Source organism: Myotis brandtii, unplaced genomic scaffold (genome assembly GCF_000412655.1).
Source record: "Myotis brandtii unplaced genomic scaffold, ASM41265v1 scaffold383, whole genome shotgun sequence".
In the NCBI taxonomy this organism is placed as follows: domain Eukaryota; kingdom Metazoa; phylum Chordata; class Mammalia; order Chiroptera; family Vespertilionidae; genus Myotis; species Myotis brandtii.
Window position 1 is genome coordinate 1,353,865 of NW_005364711.1, and position 12,664 is coordinate 1,366,528.

General features: G+C 43.2%; 1 protein-coding gene across 1 annotated transcript in view; it reads right to left on the reverse strand.

Moving 5' to 3' along the window:
* Nucleotides 1–12,664, reverse strand: part of ANKFN1 (ankyrin-repeat and fibronectin type III domain containing 1) — a 450,804-nt gene that overhangs the window by 111,442 nt on the left and 326,698 nt on the right. The window contains exon 5 of the mRNA XM_005872543.2: nt 6,071–6,205. Within this exon, the coding sequence (XP_005872605.1) occupies nt 6,071–6,205 (135 nt within the window). The remainder of the gene's footprint in view (nt 1–6,070; nt 6,206–12,664) is intronic.

Consider the following 12,664-nt stretch of genomic DNA (forward strand, 5'->3'; position numbering starts at 1 on the left):
TGGAGAACAGTATGGAGTTTCCTCAAAAAATTAAAAATGGAACTCCCATTTGACCCAGTAATCCCACTTCTAGGAGTATATCCCAAGGAATCAGAAACCAATCAGATAGGATATATGCACCCCTATGTTCATAGCAGCATAATTTACAATAGCTAAGATTTAGAAACAGCCTAAGTGCCCATCAGCAGATGAGTGGATTAAAAAGTAGTGGTACATCTATGAAATGGAATACTATGCTGCTGTAAAAAAGAAGGGACTCTTGCCATTTGCAACAGCATGGTTGGACCTGGAGAGCATTATGCTAAGCGAAAGAAGCCAATTGGAGAAAGATAAATATCACATGATCTCACTCATTTGTGGAATATAATGAACAAAATAAACTGATGAACAAAAATAGATCCAGAGACACAGAAGCATCAAACAGACCTTCCAACCTCAGAGGGAAGGTGGGGTGGGGGGAGCAGTAAGAGAGCAACCAACGGACTTGTATGCATGCATATAAGCATAACCCATGGACAGACACAGTGGGGCAGGGGGTGAGGGCATGTTCTGGGGGGTGGGAGTGGCCTGGGAGAGGTCAATGGGGGAAAAAAGGAGACATATGTAATGCTTTAAACAATAAAGAATTTAAAAAAAAACTAGTATTGTTAAGTTGTTAATTCTTCCAAATTGAGCTATAGAGTCAATGCAATTTCAATAGAAATTCTAGCAGGATTTTAAAAAATAAGATGATTCTAAAATTTTTATAAAAATAGGAAGGATCTGCCCTAACCGGTTTGACTCAGTGGATAGAGCATTGGCCTGCGGACTGAAAGGTCCCAGGTTCGATTCCGGTGAAGGGCATGTACCTTGGTTGCAGCCACATCTCCAGTAGGAGGTGTGCAGGAGGCAGCTGATCGATGTTTCTCTCTTATCAATGTTTCTAACTCTCCCTCTCCATTCCTCTCTGTAAAAAAACCAATAAAATATATTTTTTAAAAAATAGGAAGGATTTAAAATTTTTAGTCAAAACAACTTTGGAAAAAAAAGAACAAAGTTGGAAGACTTACATTACCTAATTTCAAGAGCAGCTTTAAAGTTATAGAGATCCAGATGTGCTATATTGGTGTAAAGGTAACAATAGAGATAAAGACAATGACATAAAGTTAGATGAATGAAACAGACAAGAGCCCAGAGATAGCCTGCACATAGATAATCAGTTGTTGACAGAGGTGTCAAGGTAATTCAATAGGGAAAAATAAATATTTCAACAAGTAGTGCTGGAACATTAGGCTATTTATATGCACCCCCCCCCCAAAAAAAAACCCTCAACCACTACTATACATCATTTATAAAAATTTCAAATGAAAATAACTGCAAAAGCTAAAACTATACAACTTCTAGAAAAAACATAGCAGAATATCTTTGTGAACTTGAATAAGAATGATTTCTTAGAGGAAGCACAAAAAGCATAAACTATAAAATAAATAGATAAATAAGACTTTACGAAAATTAAATATTTTCTTCTTTGATTACCCTGTTGGAGAACCTTGAATACACCTGGAGCCAAGCTGTAAGGAAAGCGTGATAGTATCCTGGAGCAGCGGTCGCCAACCTTTCAGACCTCACGGACCACCAGTGGTCCACAGACACGGACCACTGGTTGGCGACCGCTGTCCTGGAGAATCCAGGTCCAAAATGGCAACATAACCTGTGGAGAGTGGAGCCTCCTCATGTTTACTTCAAAACCACCTGGTCCCCAGGCCTTGACTGCTTTATCAGGTAGAAAGAAAGCCTTGGTTGCTGCCCTCATCCTTTCTCCTAATACCATCAGCTGTTCAAGTGAGGGGTGTGTTCTGGCATGGCCTCCATCATGATTGTGGTGACAGTAGCTCTGACCCAGCCAGACCCATGGAGGGAGGCTCCCCTTCACTGATGGCTACCCTTAGGGACTGGGTAACATGATCTAGAAATGGGAAAAACTGGACCAACAAGAGACAGGAGACTGAAAGTAGCCAAGAGGTAATTCTTCATTCCTCTCCTGTGGACTGTTTTGAGGGCTTCTTGGAAGCAATCACATACGGACAACCAGATCTGTTTGCTTGTGAACCCTTGCTAATTCATTGCACTTCAGCCTATACTTATTTTTTCTCCTTCCTTGACTCATTTCCCCTTTTCCTTAACTCCTGATGCCCTGAAGTTGTATCTCCCTATAACCAATAGAACATTCGCAATCAGCTTTGCCTCTGGCTTTGTTTTCACAGGCTAAGATAAATCTATTTTACAAAGAAGGAAACTGAGGTCCAGGGGGATTAGGTAACTTGTCCAAGATCCTATAGGTGGTAAATAGATGAGGCAGGATTTGAACTCTGACTTCAAAGCCCATGCTCTCAGCAACTCTGATGTTATTCTGCCTGAGGGTCTGGCTGCCTGTCAGTTTCTTCTTCTAGACCTTGATTCTGAAGACAAGATCTTGCCCTCATGAGTTCTGGCATGTCCAAGGTCCTGTTTCATAGAGATTACTTGGGGAACATTCTTGTTGCATTTGTACTGTGGAAACTGAGCCAGTTTGGAGGAGGAGCCATTGTAAGACAAAGCATATTAGAAACAGGAGTTCTAGGCACTTCTGACAGCTGGGTAGACAGATACATTCAGCGAAGGGGACATTCTGACTGGGACAAGATTGCTCTTCAGGCTGTGGTGCGAACTAGGCACCTTCAGACTTCAACCTGCCTGTGACTACACAGAAAAGAAAGCATGACTCTTCCCTCTAACTCCCCACCTGCTGTTAATATGACAGATATGTCTTTGATTGCTAGAGGGTGGCCAATGCTATTACACTGATGATATACAACAGGTGGAAGCATCCTTTCAGGTTCCTGTGCATTTAAAAATACTATGTATTCAGTGACAATTTTTGAAAAGTCACTGTGACTTCACAGCAAGAAGACTGGATTTTGAAGTTTCAAAGCATGTTCATGAGGAAGAAAGTAGAAAGACAATATCGACTTTATAGCTCAATAAACTCTTTGTAACTTACGTATCTTATGATAGACCCTGGGGATTCAAAGGTGAATGAGATAGGATTTCTCATAGTTTGCCAGGACTGAGGGATCTCCCAGAATGCAGAACTTACAGTGCGAAAACTGGAAAGTGCTGAGCAAATTGAAACAAATTGATTACCCAACGTTGCCCCAAGGAGCTCATAGGATAAAAGGGACTCTGGAGGCAGGCTTGCCTGCTCCTCGGGCCGGCTCTGTGGGTGGCTGGGCAGCCGCCATCCAAGACTTGCCTGCGCCTTGGGCTGGCCCTTGGGGACTGAGGGGACTGGGGGACTCTGGAGGGAGGTGGGTCCGGCCTTGCTGCACGCCTGCCGCCCCGGTGGGGCTGAGGGGACTGGGCGCCACCATCTTTGAAGGCATGGCAGTCAATTGGCATATTCCCTCCTTATTGGCTGTGGGCGCCACCATCGTTGCGATGGTGTGAGGTTCCATTAGCATATTCCTTCTTTATTAGATAGGATAATAATATAGACTTCAGCCAGTTCACAAAAGGGAAGCACCAGGGAACTTTAAGTAAAATCTGAGATACTCATTTTCAGATAATTACTCTGATAGCACCTGGCGGGTTATTTGAAGGGGAGGTGGGTATAGTGCAGCTGTGGGCAAACTACGGCCCGCGGGCTGGATCCGGCCCGTTTGAAATGAATAAAACTAAAAAAAAAAAAAAAGACCGTACCCTTTTATGTAATGATGTTTACTTTGAATTTATATTAGTTCACACAAACACTCCATCCATGCTTTTGTTCCGGCTCTCCGGTCCAGTTTAAGAACCCATTGTGGCCCTCGAGTCAAAAAGTTTGCCCACCCCTGGTCTAGAGGAAATTTAGATGGTATGGTCTAATACAAGCATTCCATAAAAAGAAGGAATTTGCTTGTTCTAAAAGCTACTTAGTTTTCTGATTAAGAGTGAAACAATTATGAGGGTAGTTCTTGGAGAAAGTTATGAAATAAATAGGAAGCAATAGAATTCATATAATATTAATGCAACATCCTTTGGGTTTCCGCTGAGATGGAAACATTTTAATATATTCATTTATGGTAAGGCATAAGTGGCTTAATTATTCTTTCTCCTAAGAATATTTGTACTTTATAAAAGACAGCAGTACTTAACTGAATTCCTGATAAAAGAATTTCTTCCTCTCTCTCTCTCTGAAATGAGCTGTCTAGAACTCTTCAAATCGTAGTGCATTTATATCTGTAATTCCATGTATTAGGGTATGGGGGTAATTTGAACAACTGAAAGTAGTCATAAGTTCTATACATGAATTCTACTTATTCATGAACTAACCCCCCCAGATATTTGCATGTTTGTTTCAAAACATTTAAGATCTTTTGGATCTTGGCATCATGAGGACAGAAAATCAGTTATTATTGATCAATATTGAAAAATTATTTACATGACTTATTTATTTAAATTTGAAGCTATTTTAATGCTATTTCTCAGCTCTGTTCTCCCCTCCTAATCCCATAAGTGTGATCATGCTCTCTTCAGTGTGCTGTATATCCCTTGCACAGGGAAGGGGCATACCTCTCCTCTTCCCCACATACCCGCTCAGCTGTGGGTTTCTGATGCAAGGTCTCAGTGTATATACAATGGTCTTGGTTATCTGTTGCACCCTTTAACAAGAAAGCTTTTAAGAAGCATCTCATGGATACATTAATTGAGCTTAGCATGTCTTCTTTGAAACTATTAGGAATGGGAGGAATGGAGGTCTAGGGAGAGTAAAACCATTTTCCAAAGACATAGGCTGCTATCCTGACATCTCTAGCCACTAGAAAACTCTATCTCCTTCCTGTTAGAATGTCAAAGCATGGGAGAATTATCCTGCTCTTGTGATGGAGTGGTCTGAGGATACTTTCTACTAGGCAAAACGTCACCCATCTCTCAGATTTCCTAACTTTGGTTTTTATTTAGAGAAGCATGCTGCTCACTGTTCCAACATCATCCATCTTTGTCAGCACCCAAGACCACAACTTCATCCTAATGGCCAGTGATATATTGCAGATAGAGTGCACCAAAGACATTAAACCATGTATGACATTTATATGGACTCTGAGCCCACCAGAGATGGATTGATGCTGCCAATAAAGTCTTGTAGTAGCCAAGCAAACAAAAGACTAAGGAGACGTGGTGGTGGTGGTGGTAGGAAAGCAATAGCTTTCTCCATTCAGTCTCCCCTCTATAGAGGTTGGCTTACATCTGACTTAGGAAATGAAGAGGACGAAGTGAAAATAGAGGTTTGGGGGGCCCCAAATAGGAAAAAACAACCTTGATTATCAGTGGTACTTCTAACAGCCTTGGCTGGGCTAATGACCAACACAGGTAACGGGACACTTGGAACAACCCACTTCGAACCTAGTGCACACTAGCTACCATGTATCTTCATGGAACGAAGAAAGGATTTAAGGAACATGGGTGCAGAAGTGCAGTGGGTCAAGGGAGCGTTGGCATGCAGCATGTGCACTGTGTCCCTTCGGCAGGTATCCTCAACATCACAATCATTATGTCATATATGGGCACGCTGACCCAGAATGGACAGAAGGCTGTCTTCTACTCTGTCCAGGCTTCAAGCTGCATTAAAGATGGCAATATGTCTGGGTTTGTACCCACGATTACCAGCATGATAGGATCCATTTTTACCTGATCCAACAGGTATTTTGTAGGTACTTGGGCACCCGCTTAGAAAATGATCTTATGCAACGAAAGAGTAATTTATTTTTCATAGCTAATGCTAATCAGTTATGCAAGCACATAATGTCTTTAAGCTTGCTGCAAACAAAATGCTCGGTGATCAGAAGTGGGGGCTTTCCCACCCCCACCCTTGCCTCTCCACATGGACGTGTGTGCAGTGTTATGGACCACTCTGTATGTGCTCATGTGCATTCTTCATGGACCACCTGCAGCTAAGTTCAGAAGATGCAATTTTTTATATCAGGAAACCGCAGCAACACATACACATTAAAAATTAACCAGTGACTAAGAAAGCCCCACATTCACACGGAGAAAGACAACAATAAATTTGACTTACCAGTTTAGGTTGTTCGAGGCAGCAGAGGAGCAAGTTGCTGGTGATTGTCCAGTGCTTTCATTCAATAAATCACATTGACTTTGCCTTCTCCTGTGGCTCAGCCTCTGCACAAAGCAAGCGAACCTCCTTCCTATTCTGTGTAAGGAATAAAATGTGAACAGGATCACTACAGGCAAGAGCTGAAGTCCATGATCACTAAGCTACTCTTAATGCGAAATGAAAGAGCAAATGATGCACAGAGAGGAGGGGAGAGGGAGACAGCTTGGCTCAGAAACTAAATGTATTTCGTGACTGCAGCCTCGGGAAGGCTTGATTTCTCAAGCTCTTGTGCATGTAGTAAAAGGATGCCATGCCTTCAGTGTGTCTTAGCCTATTGTATCTGGGAGGTCCTTTAGGAACAGAACGCAGGGACAACAAGCTTCATGGCAAATAAGACTGAGTAGGAACCGGCTGTCACTCAAGGATGCGCTGTGGGGCAGCAAGGCAGCCAGTTAGCTTTGCACTACATCAATTGCAGGGAAAGAAATACCAGCTGGCTTTTAAGAGCCTGTCCAACAATCGGACTGCAAGTGATCTGCAGCTCTCCGGGGCCAGTCACCCCCGCACTCCCACAGCTGTCGGACTAGAAGCACCCAGGGTGCAGCCACACCCCCACCTCAAAGCCCCTGTGCAATCCTTGACCAGTTTCCACAGAAGCAAGGGACAACTTAAGAAAGCTCCCAATCCCGTCGGGGCTAATCAACCAAGCTCAACCTTTTGTTGGAGCAGGTTCTGAGAAAGTAGTCTGCAGACAGGGGGCAGAGGACATGGAGAGTCTCAGTCTTAGGAGGAAGATTCCAGTGCTTCCTACAGGCGAGCCACCTATGGGTGCACCTGGCTCCTTTCACAGCAGCATGCTTTACATGACTAAAAAGACACAGAATGAATTTCCTAGAAAGCCGCTAATGTAGACAGTTTTTTATGTTTCTCTCTGAAGTAAAATGGCAAGAGACCTTCGCAGGCTGCTTATTGTGTTAGGGAGACATTGCAGATTGAGAGCACATATGAATACTCCCCCCCGTCCCCCACACACGTCCCTAGCAACAGCTTTAAGACTCTTTCTAAAGCTCTGTTCAGATCGTCTCTCTCTGCCAAATGAAAGCTTAGCTGCTGGGATGACTTCAGAAATAATTTTAGGCCCTTCTACTAGGTAGTGACTCTGGGCTGTTATTTATACCTGGAGCGGAATCAACTCCCCAGCTTTGAATGTGACTCTGTGGGTAATCAGTCTCTTGGTTATAAACAGGAGGGTGGAGTATTCATCTTTGTCCTGGTTAACTAATTAGAATCCTGGAAATGGCATGCTGTATTCCTGAACATCTCCCCTTTTCTAGGGATAGCAGCTCACCTGGCAGCCCACTGGTCCCCGCCAGGTGCTGTTCTGGAATCTGAGCAAGACTGAGTGATTCCTAAAACCCCATGTTCAAAGGAAGAGCTCAGTTTAGCTTTTCACAAGGGTCTTACTTTTCTTTCCCATTAACATCTTCTGGAACATTTTTTCTCTCTCTTTCTCTCCTTGGACTTATTTGTTCAGCATTGCTACAAATGATCAAATTTGGGACTATTCATGCCCTTGAGTTTCAGAAAGCTGTTTTTTTTTTTCCCCTCCATCAAGGGTTAAGGAGGAGTCAGGCTACACTTTCTCAGCTTAGCCTAAATGATCACCAGGTAACACTTTATCCTCATCTGTAAAAAACCTTTGACTTTAATGCTGATTTACTTAAAAGCCATCTGCTGGGGTAAGGCAGGTGACTGAGTAATTCTTCTAAGGTAAGGGGCAGCCTGACAGGGGTCAGGAGTTCATTATGCTCTGCAAACCTAAGGGGACGATGCTCCCTGTAATTGCTTGTTGGAGCAAATGCTGAAGTCTGAGTCATTATATAAGCCCTCATCCCTTGCAAAGGAGATCCATCCATTCATGCATCCATCCATTTATTCATCCACTCTTCAGCAGACATTAAGTACTAGTATTTATTAGGTTAGATACACTGAGCCAAATATTTTAATGTTACCAAAAGCCTATTGATGAAATATAAACTCTACGATATATTCTAGCAAAATTCTTTATAACCTGGTTCTGCCTACCTCTTGCCTAATTTCTTGCCGCCCCTTTTACTTAACCTTCATGCTGTCTCTTTGAATGACTTTCAGTTCCTTGGATACACCGTACTCTCCTAACTCTAGATTTCCGCATATGAGATTCTTCTTCCTGAATGCTCTGTCCCTTTTGTCTAACTAACTCACGTGCAGCCTTGGAGTCTTGGCTTAAACATCATCTCTCAGGGATATTTTCCTAGACCTTGGGCTGTGATGTTCCCTGCTTTTTGGCCCTACAGCACCTTATACCCTCCCATCATTATTTTGTTGCAACAAAATACTGTAAGAGTTTTTTGACACTGTAAGAGTTCAAGTGCAAAGTCCCTCATTCACAGCTCTGTTTCCAGTGCCTCTCAGAGTTCCTGGCACACAGAACGCATTCAATAGATATTTAATGACTGTTTTGTTGAAGTGCTTAGCATGTATTTGCTGAATGAACCAACCATCTCAAAGAATAAATGGGGTCTGAGAATTGAAAGGAAGCCTAAAGTTCACTGAGTACATCTAATTTCTCTTGCCAAGTGGCCATCCATTGGAGGCTTGCCTGGTCTGATTATTCCTTCTTGATTAACCATACTGATTACACACTTGCTTGTCTCCTACCTCCCAGCACTTTTACAGCATGTTCTTGCTTTTTGTTCTCCAGCTGTTTCCTGGAGTCTGTCTCATTTCTTACTAACTGATTTTCTCCACAATTTCTAGCATAAGCCTGCAATTATTTGATGCTTGATTCATTCGACAGCAAACATTTGAACAGGGAGTTAAGTGATCAGAGACTTGCTTTAGGAAGATTACTCTGGTATTAGGGAAAGATGGGTTCATTGGCCAGACGGAGACAGGACTCTAATAATGACCAGAGCAGAGATAGAATTTAAAAGCAGCCTTGCCTTTTCTTCCCCTCTACTCCTCCCCCATCACCCCACCCTCCATATCATAACACCAGTGTTCTCCTTTGGAACACTGTGAATGTTTGTTCCATACTCAGCACTTCCCCTCCACCCAGTTCCGCCCCCACAATCAGTTTACTTGCTTAGGTTCTTCCTGAATATGTCTCACTGATTAAAGCTCCCCCGAAGAGAGGGCTTGCATTTTAATTATTTTGTATCTTCCTCCTCCAGCCCTTAGAGTTTGTATCATGCAGATAGTAAGTGCTCAGTAAATATCAAGAAAGAAAAGCACTTGGTGAAACACTATGGTGAGGAGTGGGTACACAGAGGAATGAGGCACCTTTTCAAAGGTAAAAGAGATCCATTTCATGAGAGAGATGCAACTTATAGTACAGGACAGAATCACATGAGTGCCACAAAAAAGTCTGAGGGAGCACAAAAGAAGTCTTCCTTCCTTCTGGGATGGTTAGGGGAGATGCGCAGAGGTGGTGGCATCTGACTGAATGTGGAGGAATGAAGACCTCCAGGGATTGAAAAGAAGGAATGGAGTCAATGCAGAGTTCCAGGAATATTTGGGAAAGCACAGTGGTCCAGTTGAGATGGAGTAAATGGTGATGGGGAGGGTGGGGCTACTGGAATCTAGATTCCAAAAGTGGGCAGGGGCTAGGCTGGAGAGTGCTCAGATGCTCTGCTAAAGAGTTTGGACTTTATCCTCTATCAGTGGTTCTCAACCTTCCTAATGCCGCGACCCTTTAATATAGTTCCTCATGTTGTGGTGACCCCCAACCATAAAATCATTTTCGTTGCTACTTCATAACTATAATTTTGCTACTGTTATGAATCATAATGTAAATATCTGATATGCTATATGTGTTTTCCGATGGTCGCGACCCACAGGTTGAGAACCGCTGCTAGGGATTTGAGCAGGAGAAGTCACTGTAGCTAATTAGATCTCTCTGTCCTAGCCACTGTGGACCATAACTGAAGTGGTGAGAACCTGGAAACAGGAAGACCTTGATGGTGAGGGCATGTGGAAATGTAAATTAGGAGGTGAACATGGGAGGTGGTCTATGGTGCCGGTGAGAGCAGGGGAGGAAATGAGAGAAGGAAGCTGATCTCTAAAGTTTTAACCTGCGTGATGGCAGATGATGGTGACATCGATAGGTCCCAGTAAACAGAGATCATTTAGGCAGCTATGTCATGGTCTGTACACCTTTTGAAGACAGAGAAAAGAGCAGGAGGCTGAGCCCTGGGAGACACGTGCATGTGCCTAATCTGCTTTGAAGAAGCCATTTAGTAGCGGCTGAAGAAGTCATTTCAGGCTGTGACAGATGAACTACCACAGGCAACACGAAGGGCCATTGGCAGGGGGGCGGGTGTGGTTTCCTTAGAAAGGGGACTTCTGGATTAGATGTGAGGGTTTGCAGTTTCTCACCTTGGAACTGTTTAGCTCAGGGAAAGAAGCCTAGTTTGAGATGGGGGCTTGAGCTTGAGTCCTCAAGCTGCCCCTCACCAGCTATGTGACCTTGGGCAAATGACTGTCTATCCTGAGGTCTCCGTTTTCCCACTTGTAAGATGAGGGAGTTGGGCCAGTGAAATTCAAAGGTTCCTTTTATTTTACTGTCCTCTGATTTGTGAAGTGCAACATTTAGAATTTCAGAAGACCTGTGATATTAGGCCAAAGCCCACCAACGACTAATGTTCGCCCTCTCCTGCAAAGTCATGCCCATATGTTGAGACTGTCCATATATCATTGCAAATGCATGTCTGCCCTGCGGTTAGTTCCATGTGGTTTGTTTGTAAGACATAAATTTAAATTGATCACTTTTTGATGACCATTTTCTAACAATTTTTCACTTTTTTTTTCAGGAAAGACTTTTTTTGGGGGGCGGGGGTTACCTTTTCATTGGAGTCTCAAAATTAAATTATGGGAGGAAAGCGGCAGTCCCTTACTGTGGTCAGCAGAGTCTGGCCAGCCTACTTCCGCTCCCTAATCTCCTGACCTTCCTTAGGGCGCGGCTGCTCCGTAAGGGCTCTGATTCTTTTTTCAAAAATAAAATGTGCTACTTATTGAAAGCTGCTAAAAAGGAGACAAAAAATAGGAAAAGAAAACTATAACACCCCAGGGTGTATCTGAATATGCTTATTATGTGTGAAGTTGTTAGTAATGAATGTGAAACTCTTCCTCCTCCTCCCTCTCCATTTCTAAGCCGCAAAGAAAAAAGAAAAAGGGGTTGGGGAGGGCATGGGCTATTCAGTGCCAAAGCAGACCTTTTCAAAAGGTGCAGTCTGTTCACGCAGGGTATTTCTTGATTATTTTGTTTAAAGCACCAGTTGACCTTTCAAACTAAAAGTAAAGGTCCCCAAATATCCGGAGAAACCCTCTAAGTCTTGGAGACTAGACTCATGACATTCACAAAGACTCTTCGAAAAGAGATGGTTTGCACGACTTCTGGCGTGATTTGATGACAGAGTGTTTACGAACCATGTGAGATTTTCCAGCGGTGCATTTTTGAGAAATGGAATTCTCTTAAGGAGCTTACAAACACTTCACTGACGGCTTTCCAAGAACGGCCTCACACCGCCTCTCGGCAGCCTCTCGCTGCAGCACCGATGTGATAATCAGGGTCCCTGTTTCTGAAAAGTCTTCTTGTTCTGCCTGCCACCCTCCTTTCAGTCATCATTAGAATTCTCAAGCTATGAATCCCCTATTGTCTGTGCGAGCCTGGGATCCCCCACACCATGCCGAGGGAGGAATGTGAACCTCCTAGGTCTGGCTCTAAGTCTCAACCTTCTCCAGCAGGTCACAAAGCCCCATTTATACACAGCTCCAGAGTTTTATCATAATTCTTTATCTGCTCAGCCCCATATATCCTCTAGGGCAGTCAGGAGACATTTGGTAATGAAGCCCATTTATCCTCATTTTCTCAATTGGCACACTTAAAGTTCTAATATTTATGTTCACACTGTCCTAATTTTGTACGTCAAAGCTACTACACGAGACAAGTAGCATTGCTGAAGGGTAACTGAACAGCGCAGAACAGTCCACCAGAGTCTGATCCCTGGTGTGGTTTGTCATATTATCTACCAATCATGACATCACAAATCGTTACTTGTAATGGCCCTGTGGAAAAATAATCGCAAATGTTGCCACTTATCAAACACCTCCTGTGTGCTGTGCAGCCATATCACTGAGCTCTCACACCCTACAAAGAAGATTATCCACTTTTTATTGATGAGGGAGCTAAGGTTCAGAGAGATTAATTAACTTGTTTATGTGCACTAAGGGCCCGAGCTGAGACTCAAACCCAGATCTCTGTCTGCAAAGCTCCAGACATTTGTGCCTCGATCCTTTGCCTCTTACCAGAAATACAATTTGTGAATTGTTATAAATTACTATAAAATGCATATTTTTCATTACAAGCATAGGAAGAACTATGAACTTAGGGCTGTTAAAATGTTTTGACCAACACAGAGATCCGCTCTGATAAGCATTAATCTCAGGGCAGAGTAAGAATTTGTGGCATATATTTCACTTATCAATAGGTGGCAGTATTCACCTAAATCTCTC